Source organism: Diceros bicornis, chromosome 5, assembly GCF_020826845.1.
Source record: "Diceros bicornis minor isolate mBicDic1 chromosome 5, mDicBic1.mat.cur, whole genome shotgun sequence".
Taxonomy (NCBI): Eukaryota; Metazoa; Chordata; class Mammalia; order Perissodactyla; family Rhinocerotidae; genus Diceros; species Diceros bicornis.
Genome location: NC_080744.1, coordinates 38,399,301 through 38,423,909, shown reverse-complemented (window position 1 = coordinate 38,423,909; position 24,609 = coordinate 38,399,301). Strand labels below are relative to the sequence as shown.

Sequence of the window (24,609 nt, the reverse complement as noted above, 5' to 3'; positions counted from 1 at the left end):
CATAAAAAAGGAATGAAGCCATGCTGTAAATGGGACGAGCCTTGAAAACATTATGCTAAGCAAAAGAAGACAGACACAAAAGATCACATATTGTATGATTCCATTTATATGAAACATCCAGAATAGGCAAATCTATAGAGATAGAAAGTACATTAATAGTTACCAGGGGTTGGAAGGAAGGGGAAATGGGGAGTGACTGTTGAATGAGTGTGTGTTTCCTCTTGGGTGATGAAAATGTCTTGGAACTAGATAAGAGGTGATGGTTACACAACATTGTGAATGTACTAAATGCCACTAAATTATATACTTAAAATGGTTAATTGTATGTTACATGAATTTTACCTCAATAAAAAAAACTGAAAGAAAGCAGTAAGAAAATCAGACACACAAGGTGTTAGAAAAAGGGATATATTTACAAATCAAAAAGTCCCCAAACTCTAGCTGGAGGGAGAGGAAGGAAGGAGGTAGCAAGTACGAGCAGGTCCTTTAGGAGCCCAACCTCACTCCTGTAGAAACCGTGAGTACCAGCCCATGAGGTCAGTCCCACCCCATGGCCCTTCCCTCTTCTAACCCAAGAAGCAATCCCTCCACTGGCCACAGCCCTCAGTCCTCTTGCCAGTCATCCTGTGCCCAGGCAGGCATGCGTGAAAAGTACTCAAAGTCTGGCCCTTTATAGCGCAGGGCATGCAGGTACATCACAAGGTCCTGGGGCAAGGGGTCCTGTCGCACCAGCCGGCATTCTGCACAGAGAGGGTCTATCTCTTGATTCACAACATCTGTTTCGGCTGCGTTCCCTGGTGCCAAGGCCATTGTGTCCAGATCCTGAGAGGCTGCCTCAACTGCTCTATCCATCTTCTGGGCAGATGCAGCCAACTCTTCTAGGCAGTCCTTGCCCAGCTCTGAGGAGGGAGCTGTAGATTCCGTGAGTCCTGGGGACAGGTCACCCTCACAGAGATCTAACACATCCAGGCTCTGTTTGGCCTGGTGCTCTGCCACAAGGTCCCGAAGCAGTTCCTCATCTGTCTTGGGAATGTGGCCACCCCGGCCACGGGAGGGGCCCCAGGCAACTGAGTTGTAGATGGGGTCATTGAGGATGGGGTGGCCCAGAAACTGGAGATGGACTCGGATCTGGTGGGTGCGGCCTGTGAGTGGCCGGCACCGCACCACACTGGATTGGCCATTGTAGCTCAGTCTCTGGAACACTGTCTCACAAGGCTTGCCCCGAGTATCTACACGGCACACCCCTACCTTGTAAGACACTACCAAGATGGGTTCCTTGCAGGTCACTTCCTCAGCGGGGAACTCCCCCTCCACTCGGCACACGTACTCCTTCTCCAGCTACATAGAAGGGAAGAGCAAGCAAGTCAGCACAAAGCCTCAACTCCTGAAGCCCAGACTCTCTGCAGTGATGAAGAATGCACCAGTGTCAGACAGCAGAGGATTTAAATCCCAGCTCCACCATTTGCCAGTTTTGTGATTCTGGGTACATTACTTAGCCTTTGAAAATCCCATTAAGTTGTCTAGAAAACGTGAGATTAGAAAAGCATTTACCGCACAGGGTGTTACAAGGATTCAGTAAGTTAGGCTCTAATGTACTCGGTATTGAGCCTGGTATACAGTAAGCACTCAATAAACCTACCACAATCAGATCCAGAATTACAATTTCAAGACCACAATCATTACCATTTAATTCTTCTACCCATGCCTCTTCCAACTTCATCCAGAATCTTTCCACCAAGTAGGCTCTCCCCACAATCTTAAAAATCTTGCTCAGCCTGTCATCACTTTAAAACTCCACAACAACAAACTACTAAGAGAAGCAGTGTATGCCATCTCTAAAAATCTTTTGAAACATAAGAGATAATAACCTATCTTTGGCACTTTAGGTGTTGACCTTTCTGAAGGTAGGAAGCTTCGCCAGTTAAACATGAAGACCCACTTCAGAAAGAACTCAGCAATGCCCTTTTGACACAGAGATTTCTGTGCCCAGGAAGTGGCCCGCAGGAAACAAAGCCTGGCTCACCTGCCGGTCTCGAACCTGCTCATGAATTCTCTCCGAGACGGCTGCTGTCTTGGCAAACATGAGGACCCCGGAGGTAAGGCGGTCAAGCCGATGCAATGGGTGTAGCTCCTTGAGCTGGTGCTCCTTGCCCAGGATGAAGATGACCGTGTTGTGTCGGAAGCGGCCACAGGGATGGACAGGAATGGAAGAAGGCTTGTCCACCACCACCATGTCTTCATTCTCAGCTAGCAGGCGGATAGGCTCTGCTGTGACTGGTGGCTCATGCCTGTGCACTGTGTTCTGCAAGAAGTCATTGTCCTGCCAATGACATAGGCAATCGGTCAGCCCAGGAGCCAACAATTGTAATCAGTCAACTGCACACACAGCTTCCCGTTCTTTATTGACCCGGAAGAATGGTTGCAGTACATGGTTTCGCAGAAAAAGCAGTGTGCATAGCATATTCCCATTTTGTAAAAATACAGACACACAGGCAGATAGCAGGCATTGAAAAAGTACTAGAAGGATTTACACAAAAATGTTAATAGTGACATCCCTAGGTGGTGGAATTACGGATGTTTTTTGATTTTGCTTATCTGTATTTTCTCTATAATCAAGTTATATTTAAAAGCCATTTTTTTCTAAAACAGAGGGAAAAAACCTCCATATATCATCATTTATTATGACCCTGAACAAACACCAAACTATAGGTCCAGAGATCTGAGCTCTAGACCTGCCTGGATTTCCCACAGGCTCACTGTATGATCTTTTTTTTTTTTTTTTTTTTTTTTTTGTGAGGAAGACAGCCCTGAGCTAACATCCATGCTAATCCTCCTCTTTTTGCTGAGGAAGACTGGCTCTGAGCTAACATCTATTGCCAATCCTCCTCCTTTTCTTTTTTTCCCCAAAGCCCCAGTAGACAGTCGTACGTCATAGTTGCACATCCTTCTAGTTGCTGCTGTATGTGGGATGCAGCCTCAGCATGGCCGGAGAAGCGGTGCGTCAGTGCGCTTGGGATCCGAACCAGGGACGCCAGCAGCGGAGCGCGCGCACTTAACTCCTAAGCCAGTGGGCCGACCCCTCACTGCATGATCTTGAGCAAGTCACTTAACTTCTCTGGGCCTGTTTCCTTATCTGTAAAATGTGAGGGTTAGACCAGATCTGTGCTTCTCAAAACTGGGATGGGAGCAGGCATTCAAATCACTCATTCCCCAAATGCTGAAACTACCTTGCCTCCTTCACAACTACGATGAACTAGTGTTACCAACAGGATTGTCTGGCACTTCTTGACCGTGAAGGAATTTTAAAGAAGGGTCAAAGCGCTGGGCTATACAATTCTAGTCTCTATCTCTGACATTTCACAATTCTATCATATCAGGCTCTATGATAAATAATTTAAGCAGTAGTTATAAGAACACAGGCTTTGGCGGTGACACTGTTGCCTTACCGCTGTGAGGTTTACCTTAGTTTGGTTTCCTCACAGGTAAAATCAAGTGGCAATACCTACCCCACAAGGCTGTCATTAGAATTAAACGTTAAAGTACATAAAAAGCCTAACTCTGTGCCCAGCACACAGTAAGGGGACGTAAATGATAGCCTCTATTATTACTGTTTGTAGGGAGGTCTACAATGCAAGGTAGGAAGTGATCAGCGCCAGTGCCACAAGACAGTTCCTAACAGGAGCTATGAGAATTCCGACTTCTATCCCTTGGAAACAAGAAAACTGCAGGGATGGAGGGGATAAATGGGCTGAGTTTTGAAGCACAGAGGATACTTGCGGAGACGAGGTGGGAGGAGAGGGCTAAAAGAGTGTTCCAAGTGAAAGCGAGAACGCTTCAGAATTACCCCGATTTTACTCCAGCACCTACGCCCACTAACTCTGAAAAAAACCCCTGCCCCCTTTCCTCGCCCGTTTCCGGCCGACCCCATCAGGACTCCACCTTGAGCACAACGCTGAGGTCCTGTACTGGCTCCTTGTTGAGGTGCAGGCGCCCGGCCCGGACCGCGGCCTCGTAGTAGGCCAGGGGCTGGGCTCGGAACTCGGTGCTGAACACGTGCAGCAAGCTGTGGCCCACCCAGCGGCCTTTGCAGTAGGTCTGGAAGTCAAAGTAATAGGGCCGCACTTTGCGCAGGCCGCCCTCGAAGTAGTAGCTGGTCTCTGCAAAGTGCTCATCGCCGAAGCTCACCCCAGCCCGCCGCTTCTTCGGGGGCGGCACGACGCGCTCCCCAGTTGCGCCCCGCCGCTTCTTCCGCTTGCCTGGGCCCTGGGCTGCAGCCAGAGCCTGCTCCCCGCTCCCTGTGGCCTGCTTCCCGTCCCCCGGGGCCGGCTCCACTCCCGCGTCGGCCGGCTCCGGGCGCCCTGGGGTCCGCTCACTCCTCGCGTCGCCACCCGCGTCTCCGTTTTGCTGAACCGGAGCCCTCAGCCCGCTCGCTGCCTCGGCCTCGGTCGATAGTGTTTCCGTCATCCGGCTCCTACTGCCACCCCAAGACCTGGCAAAGCTGAGGCGCCGGAGATTGAAGCACCCCTGCACCACAACCGGGAGCCAGCGGAGGCCGCCCAGCCACATAACCGCGCGGCCGCCGCTCCTGGGTCGCGATCTGAGGACGTCACTCAGCACCAGCCAATCAGTGAGACCCAGTCCCGAGGCGGGGACTGCGAAGAGAGAGGGTGAGTTGAATGAGTTGAATGAATGGGGAGTTGAGAGGCTGTGAGGATGACTCACCAAAAGTGTAGATTCCATGTAGATATGCTCAAAGCCCCTTAGGGCTGGAAAACTCTTGAAAGGAGTTGCTTAAAACAAAACAAAACAAAACGGAATGAGGATTCCTAAACTCTGAATACAACAAGAAGCACTGTGTTGTATAATTTAAAAGGGCGAATATTATAGTACGTCACTTATATCTCAATAAAGCTGTTATATATGTATTTAAAAATACACACACCCCAGAAGCAATGTTTTCACACCTGTCCTTCCCCCTAACAGCATGAGAAGGATTAGAGATCTTCCATTTGCTCCTGTCCTGAGATTAAAACTGCAAGTGGATCAGATGATGTATTTATCAGAGTTCTTAAATGCAAAATACTGAAACAAACTCTGATTCACTTCATCAGAGAGGGAAATATTGAAAGGATATTATTAGCACTTCATAGAATTCACAAGAGAGCCGGAGAACAGGCTCAGAAAAAGATCCGAATCAAGAGAAGCCAAGGCCTCTGAGAACCAGCCACATGACAAAAGGGTAAATTGTACGGTATGTCAATTATATTTCAATAAAGTGATTATTTAAAAATAAATGTTTTTCAGAATGTATCTGAGGCATGGACAAGGAGAGAGGTATCAGAGAGGTCTAGAGAGGGAGTCCTTGTGGGATTGTCTAAAGCCTTGCTACTCAAAATGTGGTCTGTGAATTAGCAACCTGGACAACACCTGGCAACTTGTTGGAACTGCAGTGTCTATGTTCAGTGGCAGTGGGGTGTTCCCTGAGCAGTCCCTCAGTGGGATTTAGACACTGTTCCTGATTTTATAGACCCCAAGCCTGACTCTCTGGCCCCTCTTGATATTCTGTGAACTAATTAATATCCTTTAATCCTGTGCTGTACAATAGAGTAACCATTAGCCACATGTGGCTATTTAAATTTAAATTAATTAAAATGAAATAAAATTTAAAATTCAGTTCTTCAGTTGCACAAGTTGCATTTCAAGCGCTCAACAGCCACATGAAGCTAGTGGCTACCTTATTGGACAGCTCAGATACAGAACATTTCTATCATCACAGAAAGTTCTATTGGACAGAGCAGATTTAATCACTTCCTTTTACTGCTTAAACTGGCTAGAATGAGTTCTATTGTTTGAACTAAGAACTCCAACTAACTACTATGATAAGGATTTAAGTCTTTAAGAGCAATGGGAAATCATCAAAGAGTTTTTGGTGTGTGTGTGTGTGTGTGTGTGACATGATCTGATCTCCATTCCAAAAGATCACCCTGATTGCAACATGAAGAAGGGACTGAAGAGTGAATCACATGGTCTAGCTCCAGTTCAGTGTGGTCCTTGACCATGAGGGTTCTAATTCAAACATTCACACACCAAACAAATTTGGAACATTTGCCAGGCATCACTTGGCTCTGGAGATACAGAGGTAAGAAAAACATGGGTCCTGATCTCAGTGAAAACATACGCTAGTTGAAAAACATATCTGTGCTAATCATACTGCTGTTAAAGCAGAGAGTCTGAGATAGAGGGATGCTGACTGCCCCCATGTGGCTTTCTGGTGTGAGCATTCCTTGAGGAGGGGGAGATTACCATGGTTTATGGTTTCAATTTTGCAAGTCCAGGATCTGGTTTGGATTTATTTAGCATATATACTAATTAAACTCAGAAGACATAGGTGAATCGGTAAGGATGCCAATTTGTTAATTTACAGCTGTAACTTTAAGTTATAAAATGTATTCCATTTCATACCAGCAACTATTTATGCCCACTGTTAAAGGCACCCTCATCCTGCCATCAAGATATTTAAGAGGCCAAATTGGAAATTAAGAGTTTGGTGAGCAGGAAATCAGAGAAAAGGGCATAAGTGAGTCGAGAGGCCATGGAGTAGCTTGATGAAGCACCCATAAACCTGCGACAGTGCCCCTTCTATGAATCAGATGCTACCAGATTCATGTCACCACGTCGGGTGGTAGTTGGAGGACTCTGAGGATCCCTCACTAGGAGACTACACCTCTACCCCGCCACTCCACTGCCATTTATTCCCTATGTATAAGCACTGCCAAAATCTTGCTCCTTTGTTTTCTAACCTCCTTGCTTTCCACTTCCTTCTGTTTGCATATTCTTTTTTTGTGTGTGAGGAAGATCAGTCCTGAGCTAACACCCACGCCAATCCTCCTCTTTTTGCTGAGGAAGACCGGCTCTGAGCTAACATCTATTGCCAATCCTCCTCCTTTTTTTCCCCAAAGACCCAGTAGATGTTGTATGTCATAGTTGCACATCCTTCTGTGGGAAGGATGTGGGACCCGGCCTCAGCATGGCGGGAGAAGCGGTGCCTTGGTGCCCACCCAGGATCCGAACCCCCGCCGCCAGTAGCGGAGTGCACGCACTTAACCGCTAAGACACCAGGCCGGCCCCCTGTTTGCATATTCTAAGAATGGTTATAAATGGGAGCAACGGAGTACCTTGTAGTTCCCTTTCACATGGTGGTAGTTATTACCACCATAGCCACACAGATTGGCTTTAAACCCATCTAGAGACTATATCATCAGCAAAGTTACTTCTACTCATGGTTGGTTGATGTCTTTCAGCACATGTTTCTTTGAGAGAGAGTAATCGGCCCTGGAAATTAGGTGTGGATGGGGGAAGAAGGGGTGCATCTCAGCGAACTGATAACCTTGAAGGATATCAAAGGTCATCTCCTTTAAAAAAACGTTTCTGACCTCCTCCTTCCCCTCATGACCACTCTCTCCTTTGTGTACTCTGGCCACACTTCCATCATACCCTCTATAATTCTTTGCTGTTATTGGTAAACCTTTCTGCCCCCATAGCGCACCCTCCTACACTAAACTGTCAAGACCTCTGGGACCCATACCAGGTCTTATCTGTCTTGAATTCCCGCTTAATACAACGCGTAGAATACAGGAGGAGCTTGGTGTCTATTGACTAAATGAATGAGAGAAAGCTTCATAACTTGGTGAGTGAGACATGGGTCTCCTGCGACAGTTAAGGAAAGAAGTCGCCTTCTTCCCCATCTGAGCCGCCGAAGTGCTATACCTTGAGTAGAGAAGGGCTGAAATTTGCAGAGACAAACACTGGCCCAGAGAATCATCCGGAAGGTGAACTTGCTCAGGGAATTAAGAAAAGTCAAAGGCCTTGGAAACTGGGCTTTCTATCCGAGCAGGGAATGTGAGGCTGTCGCTGTCCGCGCGGCTGGAACGCACAGAAGTAAGCGGAATCTACCTGGCCCTAGGGAAGGTAGAGGCCCAGCGCACGTGATTCCACCGTTCCCCGGCAACAACAGTCCCGCTCACCGCTGCCTCGCACTCTGCTCCTCGCTTCCTCACCCAGTTGAGCTCCACTCGACCAATCGACGCACAGAACATCGCCAGCTCGGGCGTTGGTTGGAGGACTCCCGGGATCCGTCACTTGGAGACTCCGCCTCGCTATTTCTTCCGGTTGCCAGCGACAAAGCTGAGCCGAGTGTTTGCGGGCTGCTGGGCCGGTGATTGCGGTAGGTGAGGAGGGGCGGGGTGCTCAGCGTTTTGTATCCCCGTCTCCGGCCCCATCCTGGGATACCACAAAGGGGCCTCGGGGCCTGACTCATCCTGCCCAGCCAGTGCTTGAGGCCAGAGTGACTGAGGCCCGGGGTCTGGACACCAGCATTCCCTGCGCTGTTCTGGACTTCCTAGTGGGGAGAGCGGGGACCGGGGCACAGGTGCGAGCAAAGTTCAGATTTGGGTGGGTTCAAACGATTTCGGGATGGGGGTGGAGGTTCATTGTGGCCCCTGGCATCAATTCATCCAGGGCCGCCGTGAAATATCTGTCGCTTTTACTTCCGGGCCCTTGGCTGGCTGAGCTCCCTCTCTTGGAATTATTCAGACCTTTGTCCAGGCAGCTTTCCTAATCTCAGAGATCCCTCCTAAAAGATGTCAAGCCATCCTATAAGATTAGATAGTTATGAAAGCCCCAGGCTCTGTGCGTGGCCGTTCCCACCTAGCTCTGCTTGGTTCTTTCAGTATATTCCCAAACAGGCAGAGTGGTATTGGGTAAAAATATGGATTTGATTTTGGAGCGGCACAGGTCAGGTTTCCAATCAAGGATTCACCATATATCAGTAATGTGCCCTTGACAAGTTACCCTTCTGATCCTCGTTTTTTTCATCCGTAAAATGACAAAAATATCTTTCAGTGTTTCTGACTCTTAAAATAAGAACATGAGGCATATTGCCCAGCTTCTAGATGTAATGAGTACATGGGCTTTTGCATTTGACAGTACTCTCTGACAGACAGTTTTCACCAAGCAGCGCTTTTATTATCCTCCTCTGTATGGAACAGTGCAAGACTGTTAGTCTGTGCCCTATTGAAAATAGAATTTAATTGGCCGAGGACAGAGTGGTTGTATTTTGGAAAACCTTTGGAGAAAAGTGCAGGACGGTCTTCCTCGCTGGAAATGTCCTAGAAATTCCTTTGTGTGTGTGTTAAAACATATATAATGTAAAATTTACCATTTTAACTATTTTTAGATGTACAGTTCAGTGGCATTCATATTGTTGCACAACCATCACCACTATCTATCTCTAGAACTTCCCAAACTGAAACTCTGTACCCGTTAAACAATAACTCCCATTCCCCCCTCCCCAAGCCGCTGGCAACCACCATTCTGTTTTCTGTCTCTATGAATTTGACTGCACTAGGTACCTCATATAAGTGGAATCATTCAGTATTTGTCCTCTTGTGTCTGGCTTGTAGAAATTCCATTTTTAAAGACAAACTTCATTATGAAAACAACTTGAATGCAGAGCCAGAAGAGGACCCAATTACCCTTTTGGCATCTTTTTATCTGTAACATAGGAATCTAATAGAAGACATTTTAAGTTTTGTTAAGAGAAACTTCTTGAAAGCCTATTACCTTCCTTCAGTGGGTAAACAAATATCCAAGTACCTCATACTTATACTGTATCCTTAAAGCCAGTTCTTACTCACTTGAGCTTCTGTTTTTCAGCTCAGATTCCAAATGAAAATGTTTGAGAGCATTGACTCTACAGCCACAAGATCTGGCCCGGATCTTTGGGCTGAAATCTGTTCCTGTCTGCCAAATCCTGACCAAGAGGATGGTGCCAACAATGCCTTCTCAGACTCCTTTATGGATTCTTACCCTGCTGGTGTAGGCCAGAGGGAGGCCCCAGACTCTGCTGTTCAGCCAGCTATAAAGCCGTGGGCTCCCTTGCAGGATTCAGAAGTGTATTTAGCATCTCTAGGTAAGTTAGATGGCTTTTCTTTTATTTATTTATTTATTTATTTATTTATAATTTTATTTATTTATTTTTCCCCCAAAGCCCCAGTAGATAGTTGTATGTCATAGCTGCACATCCTTCTAGTTGCTGTATGTGGGACGCGGCCTCAGCATGGCCAGACAAGCAGTGCGTCGGTGCGCGCCCAGGATCCGAACCCGGGCTGCCAGTAGCGGAGTTCGCACACTTAACCGCTAAGCCATGGGGCTGGCCCTCTTTTTTTTTTTTTAAATCAAAAGCTGGTGGCTTTTTTTTTTTTTTAATTTTTTGTTTATTGCAGTAACATTGGTTTATAACATTGTAAAAATTTCAGGTGTACATCATTGTACTTCTATTTCTGTTTTGTACTTCTATTACATCATGTTCACCACCAAAATACTAATTACAACCCATCATCACACACATGTACCGAATTATCCCTTTCACCCTCCTGCCTCCCCCCTTCCCCTCTGGTAACCAGAAGCTGGTTTTAAGGAAGCATGCTGAAGTTCTGTTACATCATACCTGGTTTTCTATTCTTAATTTTTTTTTTTGTCCTCACCACATGTATCTGTCAGAGATAATTCTAGTGGTTGTTTCAGGTTGATTGTTAGGAAGGAGCCTCCTTTTTCTTGTACATCTCTTAAAACAGTCCTTGTTGCCTCCTGCTTCTGACTGTTTCATCTGAATTCTACTTTATTTCTTGTCATTCTGTAGAACCCTCTTGCCTCCTAATGGTGACCCATATATTCAGCTAACTCAGAAGTATCACATCTTATGCAATCCTGAAAGGAAAGGTCATGGCCCCAGAGCTACATATGGATTTCTGATGCTACAGTTTGAAAAACTGTTATATTAAATAGCTTATGTTGGAATGGGAGCATGTTGACATAAAATTCATTCTGCTTCTTGTTAGCCATTTTATTTTTTTAATATTTCCTGAACACATCTTCACTCTCCTGTCTTGTGGCCTTAAGTGTAAGTATTTAGACAGACTCCAAACACAGGAAAGAGATTTGGATTGTCCCATGCAAGGGGAAAGAAAAATATCATTCTAGGGCAGTGATTGCCAGTCTTTAGAATCGTGGTATCCTTTTATTATTAAACATCCATGAGACCCATCTATGTGTCATGAAACCAAATCTGGCAATAATTATTTGAGGAAGGAAAGGCAATTTAGGACGAAGAAGCTTTTGAGGAAGGACAGAAAGAAGAGTCACAATAGAGTTTACATGATTGCTAAATAATATCTTGGAAAAACAAAAAGAATTTTGTTAATGATGTACTGGAGGAAAAAGATAAGGGAAAAAACACAGGTGGAATGATGGATAATGAGAAAGATGAGGGTTTAATGTGAAATTTGTCAGGAAGCCACCAAAGATAGGATAGTAATACTTGCAGCCATGGCCGAGGAGATTGACAATTCTGTTTTGTGGTGGTCGGAGCATCTATTTAACAATGATAAGCAGAAGAAGCAACAGTCTGAGAAAGCTGAAGAACCAGATCCTTTGGTTTATTGGTGCTCTGTGCCAAGGGACTATAAGAAACATTCATGGATTTGGTGATGATTTTGATTGGTGAAGACTGGTTCAGAAAGTTAAAACTCCACTGATCATTTTTCTACAGTCAGTTAAGAAGAAGATTAAAATTTCCTTCTCTGAGGAAAATAAGAGCCATTTCTGTTGCCTCTGGCAGAGTCTGGGAGGCAATGGCAGGTGGGTTTGGAGTATGCAGTGGCGAGTGTTTCTGCCTGCCTAATTTAGATCACACCTCATCAGGGACTCAGCACGCTCAGAGAAGGAAAGACCGTTTCCAGCCCAAAAGAGTACCGTCCACCTTGACAACCAAGGCCAGACAATATAAGAATTGTTTTTATTGCCAATAAAGCTATATCAAAGAGAATCCACTAAAAGCAACAATTAAAAACTTAGCCAGTTCAGTGTGAGATATACATAATCCTTTTCACATCCTCAAGGAGAAAAAACTCCTCAAATATTTAACATTTGTCAACTGCAGGTTTTTTCCATGGGCCAGCTCTTGGTGGTAACTTGCAGCAACAAAAAGTGTTTATTGTTTTGATCTGTGGGTGCTAGCTAATGTGGATTGTTTAGAAATGAAAACGGGATTGCAAATCATAAAGTTTCTATTGGTTCTAAGATTGATGATCACTCCTACCCCCTCCAAAAAGCCATTGTTTACTCATTTATTATAGTTGAAGGCTATGCTTAATTAAGGCAGAAGGCAAGTGGTGATACCCTTTCTTGCATTCCTCAAAGGGGGATATCTGTTCAACAATTATACTTAAAATGCAAAGAAGAGTAATTAAACATCCATCATCAGGAAACCATATGGACCACTCTCAAAGGGATTACAAGATGTTTGTTTTCATTAGGCTCCAACATTCAGGCCACAAGTTGAGCAACTTTAAAAATTGCTGGGAGATTCCTTTTCTTTTTTTTTTTTTTGTGAGGAGGACCAGCCCTGAGCTAACATCCAATGCCAATACTCCTCTTTTTTTTTTTTTTTTTTTGCTGAGGAAGACTGGCCCTGGGCTAACATCCATTCCCATCTTCCTCTACTTTATATGGGATGCCGCCACAGCATGGCTTAACAAGCGGTGCGTTGGTGCGCGCCCGGGATCCGAACCGGCGAACACCGGGCCGCCCCAGCAGAGCGTGCATACTTAACCGCTTGCGCCACCAGGCCGGCCCTGAGATTCCTTTTCTTTAATCAAGAATTTAGTCACACATAGAGATCTTAAAGGTCTCTTATTATTGAGTTCTCATCAAGTCAATTTTAGTGTCTAATGAACCATTGGATCTCTCATCATTTTCTCTAATTCTTTCTCATGAGGTTTGGAAACCACTTCATGTCACTCTAACAAAAAGAAAAACCATTTACTCCTCCGAGAGACTATTTTCAAGGAGTTGAAAAAAGACGTAGTATACACATGTCAAGCCAGGGAAAACAAGCATTCCTTAGAGAGATACCTGCTGGGTTTCTGTGATTTCAAAGAAAACATGCCATCGATTTATTTATGAGAAGAGTGAAGACATTGTGAAGGAAAAAGAAAAATGTACATTTCCCTTTATCTGTCCTCCTTAAAAAATAAGCTCTTTTGCAGGGAATGTGAATGTACTCCTCAGTGAGAGAATTTTTAAGTTGTCATTTTACGTTTTAGATTTAGTTTTATTTCTTATTCACTTTCCTTGTTAAGCTCTAGTTCTTCTCTCTTTAGAGAAGAAACTGAGAAGAATCAAAGGTTTCAATCAGGAAGTGACTTCCAAGGACATGCTTCGAACCCTAGCTCAAGCCAAGAAGGAATGCTGGGATCGGTTCCTCCAGGAGAAGTTAGCATCAGAGTTCTTTGTGGATGGACTTGATTCTGATGAGAGGTAATTGATTCCCAGTCCAGTTCCAGGTGACGGTCTGTTTCACTGAAGGCATTTCTCTTTCTCTAAAGATTCAGGGAGAGTGACATCTGAGTGCAGATATTAGTTGATGTCAATATCAGCTTTTCTGAGCTAAAATCATCCTTTGTGAGGTTGTTCTGTCTGCTCTTAGTCCAGCAGCAGATTTTTGAGAATGGGTATTTTTGCCAAAAGGCAAATGCCCCACCTACATCTTAATTACAGGTTGAACAGAGTTGAGGATAAACCATTGTCTTCGTTTTTAAGTACACAGTTCGCTTGAGAAAGTAGTAATCAATCAACAATTGGAACTGTGTCTTCTTATCTGTGAATCTCCAGTGCCTTACCGAGTTTCTGTCATGTTATAGGCACTCAGATTTGTGTAGACTAAATGAATGAATTTCTTAAGCATCTACTGTGTGAAGGCACTGTGCTTGATGTCATGGGGGGCGCAGTGGGGTGGAGGGGAAATGTAAGGCAGTTTTAGACCCTTTTCTTTGGTCTTCAGAACTAGGGGGAGAGATAACAAATATATTTAAAGACATATCTAACAAAATGCGGCAGCATAAGAGCCAGATGCGTAGAAGTGACAGAACATGCTTTGGGAGTTCAGAGACCACTGAGCTCCCCATGGGCTCTGGTGTTTGTGCCAGAGAAGGAGGCAGGACTTGAACAGTACCTGCAGGTGGGCCGGATGCAGAAAGGAGGAGAGGACATTCTGCCACAAACAGCAGGATGGTGCTTGACACCCAGGAAAGTGGCTCTGCCACTTGCTGCTTGTATGTTCTTGCGTAAGTAACCTGTGTGTGCCTCAGTTTCCTGCTCTGTAAAGCAAGGAGTAGTAGCTCTTACCTCATAAGGTTGTTATGAGGGTTAAATGAGTTACTATGTGTAAAGTGCTTAGAACAGTGCCTGGCACATGGTAAGTACTATGTAAGTGTTAGCTACTATTAATTATTCTTCCTAACAGAATTTTTTAAAGTTCAGTAAGAAATTATTCAAAATAAAAATCAGAGAGGAGAGTAAAAACCTGAATTTTAACAAAAGGTCTTGGAGGAATATGACTTAACCTAAGTTTGCAACATATCATTAACATTGATTTTGAGATTCCCGTGGTGTCAGATGAAGATACTGCTTTTGAAATCATGGACAGTATGTGAATAAAACTTCATAGTTACATTTTACTTTTTAATTTGCAAAGTACTTTCACTTACATTATCTCGAAGACTGCATCAGCGTGCCCCTGGATCCAACAGAAGTCATTGTGGCATCTAAGGTCAGGGCAGCTACCCTCTGAGGGTTCAGAAAATAATATAAATTTTGCTCTTTTCTGTCTCTAAAAGATCAACCCAGTTGAACCTTAAACTGCCAGAAAAACACAAGACTTGAAGATGCACAGATTCCTGACCCACTAATAATTTGGTATTATGTTCTCTCCCCTCTTGAATATCTCCCTCTTCTCCAGTCTGAGAAGAAAAGACAGAACTTTCTCCTGCATAATTCTCAAGTAGGAATTCTTTATCTCAGAAATCACTTAGCACCAAGGCTCAAGTTCATGTTTCTGTGTATTTATCAACACTACCTAAAATAATGTGGTTTTCCATTCTCTGTAGAAATAATTGAAACAATCCTATGGAAAGTGTGGTAGATGAAGATTAAACGCCGGTGTAGCACCTGAGTCCCCCGAGCTGTGGGCACTTGTTCCCCTGAGCCTGCATCTGTGGGATTGCTTCTTTCTATCAGTGTTCAGGACAAGCACCAGGAAACAGTAGATGTGCATTTGTTTTCAAACTTCAAAGTTTCTGTTTTAAATAGAGGCCATTTTGTAGTGGAATTGTGTGGTTCTTCATGGAAGTGAAGGCCGGGTAGGTGACCCACCTCGGCATGCTTTTGGCAGGGGAGTAATGGGCTGAGAAATCCAACTGTCCACGACATGATTCCCCCATTTTAGGTGTCTAAAATCTGCTTGTTATAGCTTTATTTCTTGGCTTAAGCTAATAAATAGCTTGTGCTATTGAAGAGCATAGAATGAGGTTTACGTTATTTCTAGTCATTTATACTTTACCATGAATGTCTAATAGCTTTAGAGTGGAGGATCCTGGGTATTTAAGGAGGGTAGGACACTTTCTGCCTCCCCACAGATCAAAAGAAAACAAGAGCCCTCTGGCATAGTGGCTGTTCCTTTGTGGGGGACATTGCTGCTCAGATATTTCCATCGTGGGGACTTGCTATAGGATGAACTAAACAAAAAACCCACAATTAAACCCCCAAAATCATGCTTCGTGCAACTAAGTGCTGCAAGTATAATTGAGTGTCTCAGGTATAAGAGATTTCAAGATGCTCAGGTTTCTGCGTCACTAATTATTTGGTGTTTATTTGAATGTTTCCTCCCCTTGACAATTTCTCTCCTCTCCAGTTTTGAGAAAAAAAAGACAGGACTGAGGCATAAGTTCTTAGCTATTCTCATTAAGCCTTCAGAGGCTCTGCATTTGAAGGGGGGCATGGTGCTGCTTATAGCCAAAGTACCCACTAGGGGGTAAATTATGCCACGGAGCTGCCAGAATGCACAGCTGTCAGAGGAGTATCGTCGTTTTCCCCATGTTAGCAGTGAAAAACAATTGTAGGAAGAAATTGGTGGTGGGCGGGAAGGCAGTATTTGAGTAACTGAGATAATCATTAAGTGATTAATCAGTAAGGTCTGATGCAGCCACCTTTTTCTCCTGCTCTTTCCTAGCACCTTGGAACATTTCAAGAGGTGGCTCCAGCCAGATAAAGTAGCCATCAGTACAGAGGAGGTCCAGTATCTGATTCCTCCAGAGTCACAGGTTGAGAAGCCAGCGGCCGGGGACGAGCCAGCGGCAGCGGAACAATAAATTACACACACACACCTAGCAGCTGTCACAGGTCCAGAGGGAACAGCGGAGAGCTCAGCAGCAATAGCAAGGAAAAAATCTAGGGAGGGAAAAAGCCCAGCCTTCCATTCCACAAAGCAAAAAGCTGCGGGCCGCTGAGGACTTGCTTGGGGCTGGCATGTGTGACTGTCTTGGATAAAGTGACTGACCTGGGGCTGGATCAAAATACTGCTTTCCTCTATTTCTCACAGCTTGACTGAGCTCTGTTGCTGCAGGTGAGAAGTCTGCTAAGCATCTAGTGAAAGACTGTGTGTGCAAGTATTTGGAGAAACTGATGCCCATGTGTATAATGTATAAGTTAAGTGAGCCATAATTTTTCTTGCCTCTTCTGGATTTTCCCACCTGTGTCCCAAGCATTCCCTTGGTAAATTGTCAGGGGTGAGTGGGGCCAAGGAGAGTGAAGTCTGCCGCGAATCCAAGCTCCATCTGGGGCTTCTCTAACAAGTCCTTAATAAATATAGGAACTTCAGGAAAAGAGGCTGGGCTTTTCGTTCATCTGATTTGTTCTCTGTGGGAAAAATGAACAAAAGAAGTGTGAAAATGGGTGGGTGGATGTTTCTGTGAATATATGTATGTTTTTTTATTTTATGCATAGTTTCTCCCCTAACTTCCTCCTGCACTTAAAAAGGGTCATGTTCCAAATTAGACTTGTAAATATGGTGTTGGTATTTGACACTACTCCTGAAGAGTTCCAAGCTTGCTCCTCATGGCAGCTTTCCTGGCTGAGCCTGTGCTTCCCTCCTTATTTATGGTGTTCTTGTTCAGTCTGGGTTGTCCATATAACTTTTCTCATTAGAATAGCTATGTTTGTGGTGCTATCGACCTGATTCCTCCCAGAGAGATGTTCCGAGGCAGTGAGGAGGTAAAGACAAATGCATGGGGACCTGGGGGTGCTGGTAACCTTTGCCAGCCTCCTGTTTTTAACACATGCCCTCTGATAAGCCAGATCTCGGTGTTCAGAGGGCAGGATTCTGAGGCCATGGCTGCATGGAGCTTCTTCCTGGGTTCCAAATCCCTAATGATGAGCAGAGTGGCCATAAAAATCTCCAGAGAACATTTGCTCATTTCTAAATCAAGTATTTGCTTTGTCTGCAAGGATGGGAACCAACCAGGTGATTCCATATACTTGCTTAATTATATGAATATTTTTGTTGTAATTTCCAGATATATTTTCCTTTTTTTTTTCATTGTCGAATGGTGTTAGCTTTATTCCTACTGATTTTTATTAGTAGGATACCTGTGACATAGAGAGTGGCCCTCTGTGTTCCCCAGACACTTTGAGGAAGCCAGACACTGACAATCAACTGGCCCTGGACCGAGCTTGCAAGCTGCCATCTCTGCCTGGGTTTAAGTGCCAGACCTCACTCTTCCTACAGGGTCATCTGTGATGGCTTTCATCTGGATGAATAGGTTGAAAAAAAAAAGACTTAAGATTTTCTTTTCCCTGCATGATAAACAAAATTTATTCTTCCTCAGTAACAAGAATTTAAGAAAAAAAGAAATAAGGCCCCAAAACAGTCTCCCAAAGAGCAGCTGATCACAGGATGGTTGGAGAATGTGTCTGTACCAGAATAGAGTGTTTCTGTAATTCAGGCAAGATTCTAGCTTTGCCTTTACCCTACCTCCCATTTTCTACCTAAGAAATAGAAATTTTAGTATGAGAAGGTGGGGAATTGATTTAGAGGAACCGAAAAGCAATTGTAGGACTGAAAGGCTTGTAGCCCCATGTGAAAACCTGATGAGGTATTGGAGGAAGGCCCCAGATCTGCAACTGCCTTCTCACTTAACTCTTCAATAGAAACAAGTTTCCACAGAAGGGAGTCCAGTGCGTTGTAACCATGGTTGCTTAATTGGTTTAGAGGTGACAACTTGAGTGATGGCTCTAGAAGGTGAAATTCCATTTACCAAAAGCAAATTTGATATTAATTCCCCAAGCTAACTTGTTAATATAGGCTATTGAAGTGGCACTAAATTTGAAACCAAGAGTCTTGGGTGCTATCTTTATCTGTCTTGTGGCTTACTGTGTGATCATAAATAAGTCAAATGACCTCTTTGTGTTCCAGTTCCCTTTCAGAAATTGGACTAACCATAGGAAAAATAGTATTGGCCAAAAATGCTGATCTGTTTCCTTTAACCCTGGAAGCTTCTAAGGAACCAGTTAGGACCTTCCTCAAATCAGTAAAATTTGAGTTGAGAGAGCCTGTCTTAATACCCCTTTCTTCCTTCCTTATGCCTTTAGTGAAACACACAGACAAATGGAGAATATTTAGTGCTAAACCTTAGAGCCAGGAAAGGGCAATTACCAGTAGGGCCAAAGCAGTAATGACTTGGTCTACCCAGGGAAGGTTGGGGTGGAGCCAAGGAGATAAGCTGACTGCCGCTATTCTCTCCCGGCACTTGTTCTCATCACCCAGGGCTTGGCGAGATCAGTGCTGGAATGGCACAGGCTTGTGTCCAGTACCTGCTCCAGAAATAGGCTCTGGATGTAGGCACAGCAAATAAACAAACATCCCACGAGCTGTTGTGAGGTGTGTCCCTCCCAGGCAGGCCTGCCCACCAGGACTATTGCTGGAAGAGGGAAGACGCCCTGGAGCTGCTTCCTGGCCCTGCCTTGAAGTGAGTCCCCCAAGGCTGAGAACAGCTCCAGCCATGTGAAACAGCCAATATTTTCCTGAAAATTCCAAACTATCCCAACCAGCTTGGGCCCTACTTCAGTTATAAGATACAAGACAGGACACTACCATAGCAATCTTAGGTTTGTGGGAGGTCTGTTTACTTGAACCCAGAAGTGGGTTATTTAAGGCACAGATTTCACTCATCTAACCAATATTTGCTGAGCCCCTGCCATACTTTAGGCACTGTGCATGGTGGTGAATAAACAAAACCACATCTTCCCACATGGACTGATGGAGGGGGAGATATGGCCTAGCTAATTAGTGCTGTAATCACTAGTGCTGTAGAACCTAGGCGAAGCACAGGGTGCTTTGAGAGCATGTGGGAAGGAGATATGAGAGCCCTAGGCCAGTTGGTTGGGAGGTAGGAGAGAGGCCCAGTGAGGGAAGCCAAGTCCAGATAAAATGAGTAGCAGTTAGAACAGAGGGATAAGAGGCCGGCCCGGTGGCTTAGCGGTTAAGTGTATGCACTCCACTACTGGCGGCCCGGGTTCGGATCCCGGGCATGCACCGATGCACCGCTTCTCCGGCCATGCTGAGGCCGCGTCCCACATATAGCAACTAGAAGGATGTGCAACTATGACATACAACTATTTACTGGGGCTTTGGGGGAAAAAAAAAAAGGAGGAGGATTGGCAATAGATGTTAGCTCAGAGCCAGTCTTCCTCAGCAAAAAGAGGAGGATTAGCACAGATGTTAGCTCAGGGCTGATCTTCCTCACAAAAGAAAAAAAAAAAAAAAAGAACAGAGGGATAAGAGCATGGAGGCAGAGAAAAGGCCCAGAAGAGGAAAGCTGAATGTACAAAGGCCTAAAGCCAAAGAAAGTTTGGAGACTGGAAAGGAGGTCAGTGTAGCTGGAGCATAAAGGACAAAAGAGGAAGTATCAAAAGGTGAGGTTGGAAATCAGTGAACGAGGCCAGGTGTGAAGGGCTTTATAAGCCATGTTAAGGAGTTTGGAATTTATTATGGGGGCAATAGGGAGCTAATAGATCATTTTAAAAGAGGCATTGACAGGACCAGATTTGCATCTAGAAAGGTGGTTATGGCTGCCATGAACTTGACATGATTAAATGGATTAGGGGAGCACAAATTCACACTTGGCAATGATATGTCTACATGAAATAATGCAATTAGAGGACTAGTGGTTTTCCTTTGTTTTTATTTTCTACCTATTTCTTTGAATTATTTTCTCACTATTACAGAACCAATAGAATCATATAAGGCAGATTGTATTTTCCAAAGACGGCCGTCTCAATATATCGCATCCCACACTTTCATCTTACAGTGTGATGTGGACACTTCTCTACTGAGAGGTTGGGTGAATATTCCCTCCTCTTGAACCTCGGTAGACCTGTGTGGCTGCCTTGCTAATAGAGTACAGCACAAATTGTGACTTCTGAGGGTAGGTCTTAAAAACATTCCACCTGGGGGGAGGTGTGTGTGTCTCTCTCTCTCCATGCTCCTTGGTAGCTGTGAACCAACATGTAAGAAGTCGGCCTACTTTGAAGCCACCGTACTAGGGAGGCCCTGGAGCGAGAGAGGTGCTCTGAGCAGTTCAGTCCTCAGCTGTTTGAGTTTCCCACCCCAGGCACCAGGCGTATAAGTGATTCAAATGATTTCAGGCCCCGGCCTTCAAGCGGCCCAGCTGACACTAAGTGGAACAGAGACAAGCTGTCCTGTTCCTGCAGAGCCCTGTAGATTCATGAACAAAATAAATGTCATGATTTAAGCCACTAAGTTTTGGGTTGGTTGGTTACTCAGCTATAGAACTGGTATACCATAACCTAGGTTTCATATTTTATGTAGCTAATTTCAAGTATTTTATTTTGCAGGCCCTTCTAGTTTCTGATAGAGAATTTTAATACTTATGCTGGATGCATAAGTATGTATGGAGAGGAGCAAAATTGGATGCAGGGGACCAGCTGTGAGGTGGTTGCAGTTGTCTAAGAAACAGATGACAGTGACTTGAGGACTTCTTTTTCTACTTAGGATGTAGAATGCTAGACGAAAATGTCACTCCCACCCTAACAATGAGAAATAGATAATCTACAAAATTATAGCTTTTCTTGAGCCCTCAGAAAGCTGAGGCCACAAGGCAACCAAGTAAAGCCTCTTCAAGGAGAGAGAAGGACACGGGAACTGTTTCAGCTTAGCAGAGCATGCGAGGAAGAGGTGGCTCTCATACAAGCAGGTAAGAGACCAACAAAAATTTTAACAAAAATTAAAAGACTACACATTGACTAGCGACTAGCGTGTCAGTTTAGAATAGGAGGAGACTATTCCAGACACGCGGGAGTTTGTACTCACAGGCGAGCTTTTTTCCACATGCCTCCTCTGAGGTTCATGAGAAAAAGTGGGAGCAGGGCGGGAAATGGGCGAGAGCTCCTCTCCTTGTGGTGCCGGCAGGCAGGAGTTGATTAAGACAGCTGCTGGGGAAGGCAAAAAGCCTCAGCTGCTGCCACTATCCTTCTCTCCTGCAAGCAAAAGCCTGGGGGAGGGGCAACAAACTCTTGCTTCAGGGGGAGGAATAAAAGCAAAACTCATCTGCTTCTGGGTGAGGTAAAAACCTTCTGCCTTTCTTGAGCACAGGCAAAACCCACTGCTTCTGGGGGAATAAGAGAAGCAAAAATCCTCTACCTCGGGTGAGAAGCAGGAAACTGTCTTGGGTTGAAAATTCAAGCAAAGGTCTGCTCTGCTGGGAGAGAGGGCAAGAAACTCTGGTCACCTAAAACCAACCACAGATATAAGGCAGGGTTTGGCTGTCATAGGGGTAGAAATACTGAGAAAGCCCCACTCTCAAAGCTCAGGAGCATAGGACCTGCCTAAGATTGAAGCTGAGCAAGGATATCAGAGACCCTGCCTTGCCTTCCATGAGCCTAGCACCAAATAGCAAGCAACAGCATTCTACTGCTGATGGAGGGGCGGGCATGCATGGATGGCTGGAAAGCTGAGGGTGGGAGCAGGAACGCAGAAAAACCCGCTGACACTCCAGTCTTTTGGGGCCATCCTCTCATCTTCTGGCACTATATCAGACGATGCTCCACTGCTATTCATAGGGTTCTCATGGCCAACTTTTCCGGAAGTGGATGGCAAGGTCCTCCTTCCTAATCTTTCTTAGTCTGGAAGCTCTGCAGAAACTTGTCCACCATGGGTGACCCTGCTGGCGTTTGAAATACTGGTGGCATAGCTTTCAGCATCACAGCAACATGCAGCTGCCACTGTATGACAACCAATGGACAGGTGGTGTAGTTCCCTGATGTAGAAACGAACCAGGGTGGTGTGAGTGCCAAATCTTAACCACTAGACCACCAGGGCTGGCCTGAGATAGTGATAGCAAGAAGAAAACCCAAACCCCGCCTAACTTGTAACTAGATTGACTCAACTCCCCAGACCAACAGACTGACAGAAGGGGCATACACACTTTCAGGCATAAATACTATTCACCTCAGTCTCTGCTGTTCCACACGTGATTGGCATTTAATAAAAATTTAGGAAACATACAAAAAGGCAAGAAAAAAAACCTAACGATTGTCAAAAGATAAAGAAATCAACAGAACCAGACTCACAGATGACACAGATGTTGGAACTACCAGACAAGGACTTTAAAATAACAATGACTAATACGTTCAAGGGTCTAGTGGAAAAAGGTGGGCAACTCACATGAATAGTTGGGGAATTTCAGCAGAGACCTGGAAACTATAAGAAAGTCAAATGGAAATGCTAGAAATAAAAAACATGATATTAGAGATGAATTCTTTCAACAGGTTTTTCAATAGCTAGGCACAGCTGAGGAAAGAACCAATGAACTTGAGCAATGTCAATAGAAATCATCCAAGCTGAAACATACAGAGAAAAAGGAGTTGGAGGAAGAAAAGAAAACAAAACAAAACCAAACTTTCAAGAGCTGTGGGACAATATCAAACAGTGTAATATACATGTAATTTGAATCCCAGAAGGTGAAGAGAGAGAGAATGGGGCAGAAGAAATATTTGAAGATGTGATGGTTACATGAATGAGGATGTGGCAGTGAGGCTGGACAGAAGTGGATATGAGAAGATTTAGGGGGAAGAACGATAGGAACTTGGTAACTGAGTGGAATGAAGTGTGAGAGAGTGGGGAGAGTGAAGCATGGCACCCAGGTTTGGCACAAGGTAGCAGTGGGTGGTTAGCAAGTGGTGATGCCAGGATTGAGAGCCAGGCCTAGCTCTCTCCAGAGCCTGTGCTCTCTGTTGCTGCACCATACTGCCTCCTCCAGGCAAGACTGGAGCGACAGTGGGCCTCTGCTCCTTGATCCCCCACCCTCCAGTGCCAGGCTTCACTAAGCCTTCAGTGGGCTGCCCCCATGAGTCAATGTGTAGCTAAGAGATACTCATCTCCTTCCATTCTCCCCACCTCCCTTTCCCAAGTGCTACGTGTCACAGATTGTTCTGAAGTAAAGAATTTCTCTTCCAGAACAGTCTCTCTTCTCCCTTCATGCTGACCTAATCCACTTAAAAAAAAAAAAATCAGTTCTTTTACAGATGAGATAAGTGGGGAGGGAGGAGGCAGAGGCGGAAGTGGGTGAGACAGATCATGTCTATGTGTGTGCATGCATGTGTGCACAGGATGGGTTACTGAGAGTTCAAGAGCATTTTAAAGAATAGGACCAGTTTTGGTTTTTCAATCTTATGTCCTTTTTGGATGGACTGGCTCAGCAGAATGCCAACATGCAGTGTGGTCTTCAGCATGGTCCTTCGTCCTTCATCAAATCACAAGATCTGGGAGACAAGATGGAGGGTGTAGGCTGGATAAGAGTACAGTTGCGTAGATTCACAGTTATTTGAACAACCACCTAAAAAGTATATTCATTGATTGATAAACTGACATGATACTGCTTTTTTCTTTTCTTTTTTTTTGCTCTGTCCAGCTCAACATTTTTATCAATGATTTGGATAAGCACATAGACAGCATCCTTATCAAAAGTGAGAGAGATAGATAATAGATTGAATAACAGAATCAGAACTCTAAAATTTTTCTATAGACTGGAATGATGGGACAAAGTATGAGACCTAATAAGGATAAATGTGAAGCATTTTTATCCCAATTTATCATTTAGGATAAAAAAAATTAACTACACAATTAGAGGACAAAGAACTATGTACTAGCTAGTATGTTCTAGTGACAGAAGCCAGACTCAATCTAGATTAAGCCATAAAGGGACATTGATTGGGAAAGACAGTAGTAGAGTTGGCTTCAAGGTCAGCTGGATGCAAGGACTCAGACAGTATCTTTTTTTTTTAGGAAGATTGGCCCTGTGCTAACATCTGTTGCCAATCTTCCTCTTTTTCTTTTTTCTCCCCCAAACCCCAATACGTAGTTGTATATCATAGTTGTAGAGTTGTAGACTCTTCTATGTGGGCTGCCGCCACAGCATGGCTTGATGAGTGGTGAGTAGGTCTGCGCCCAGGATTCGAACTGGCGAACCCCAGGCTGCCGAAGTGGAACACGCAAACTTAACTGCTATGCCACCAGGCGGGCCCCTCAGACAGTATCTTTAATCTCCTTTCTTTCACTCTTAACTTTTCTGTGTATTTCTCTGTGTGTTAGTATAGCACAGAGTTCTGGGAGTTCTGCACATCGTTGCAGTTTAGCAA

At 44.7% G+C, this 24,609-nt stretch overlaps 2 protein-coding genes across 6 annotated transcripts; one reads left to right on the top strand and one right to left on the bottom strand.

Annotated features, from left to right (window-relative positions):
* Positions 1 to 392: 392 nt before the first annotated feature.
* On the bottom strand, positions 393 to 8,317 carry RPUSD2 (RNA pseudouridine synthase domain containing 2). Its single transcript, XM_058540535.1, has 4 exons — positions 8,140 to 8,317; positions 3,940 to 4,652; positions 2,024 to 2,320; positions 393 to 1,338 (listed from the first exon to the last, which is right to left on the bottom strand). The coding sequence occupies exons 1-4, from the start codon at positions 8,315 to 8,317 to the stop codon at positions 604 to 606; spliced, it is 1,923 nt and encodes a 640-aa protein (XP_058396518.1). The 3' UTR covers positions 393 to 603.
* CCDC32 (coiled-coil domain containing 32) lies at positions 8,132 to 16,815 on the top strand. Of its 5 annotated transcripts, none has more exons than XM_058541237.1 (4): positions 8,132 to 8,224; positions 9,715 to 9,970; positions 13,221 to 13,377; positions 16,127 to 16,815. In XM_058541237.1, the coding sequence occupies exons 2-4, from the start codon at positions 9,727 to 9,729 to the stop codon at positions 16,263 to 16,265; spliced, it is 540 nt and encodes a 179-aa protein (XP_058397220.1). In that variant the 5' UTR covers positions 8,132 to 8,224; positions 9,715 to 9,726; the 3' UTR covers positions 16,266 to 16,815. The 5 variants fall into 5 exon arrangements, with proteins under 5 accessions (XP_058397220.1, XP_058397223.1, XP_058397221.1 ...); XM_058541238.1 differs by having other exon boundaries at positions 8,150 to 8,224; positions 9,720 to 9,970; XM_058541239.1 differs by having other exon boundaries at positions 8,178 to 8,228.
* The last annotated feature ends 7,794 nt before the right edge of the window (positions 16,816 to 24,609 follow it).

Bases quoted from the DNA above. Each gene is read 5' to 3' on its own strand.
- RPUSD2 (XM_058540535.1), bottom strand. From the start codon at position 8,317: ATGAGTCAGGCCCCGAGGCCCCTTTGTGGTATCCCAGGATGGGGCCGG. The intron at 4,653-8,139 runs GTGACGGATCCC...CTCTCTTCGCAG, and splicing joins TAGCGAGGCGGAGTCTCCAA to TCCCCGCCTCGGGACTGGGT. The intron at 2,321-3,939 runs GTGGAGTCCTGA...TGTCATTGGCAG, and splicing joins ACCTCAGCGTTGTGCTCAAG to GACAATGACTTCTTGCAGAA.
- CCDC32 (XM_058541237.1), top strand. From the start codon at position 9,727: ATGAAAATGTTTGAGAGCATTGACTCTACAGCCACAAGATCTGGCCCG. The intron at 9,971-13,220 runs GTAAGTTAGATG...TTCTCTCTTTAG, and splicing joins AGTGTATTTAGCATCTCTAG to AGAAGAAACTGAGAAGAATC. The intron at 13,378-16,126 runs GTAATTGATTCC...GCTCTTTCCTAG, and splicing joins GGACTTGATTCTGATGAGAG to CACCTTGGAACATTTCAAGA.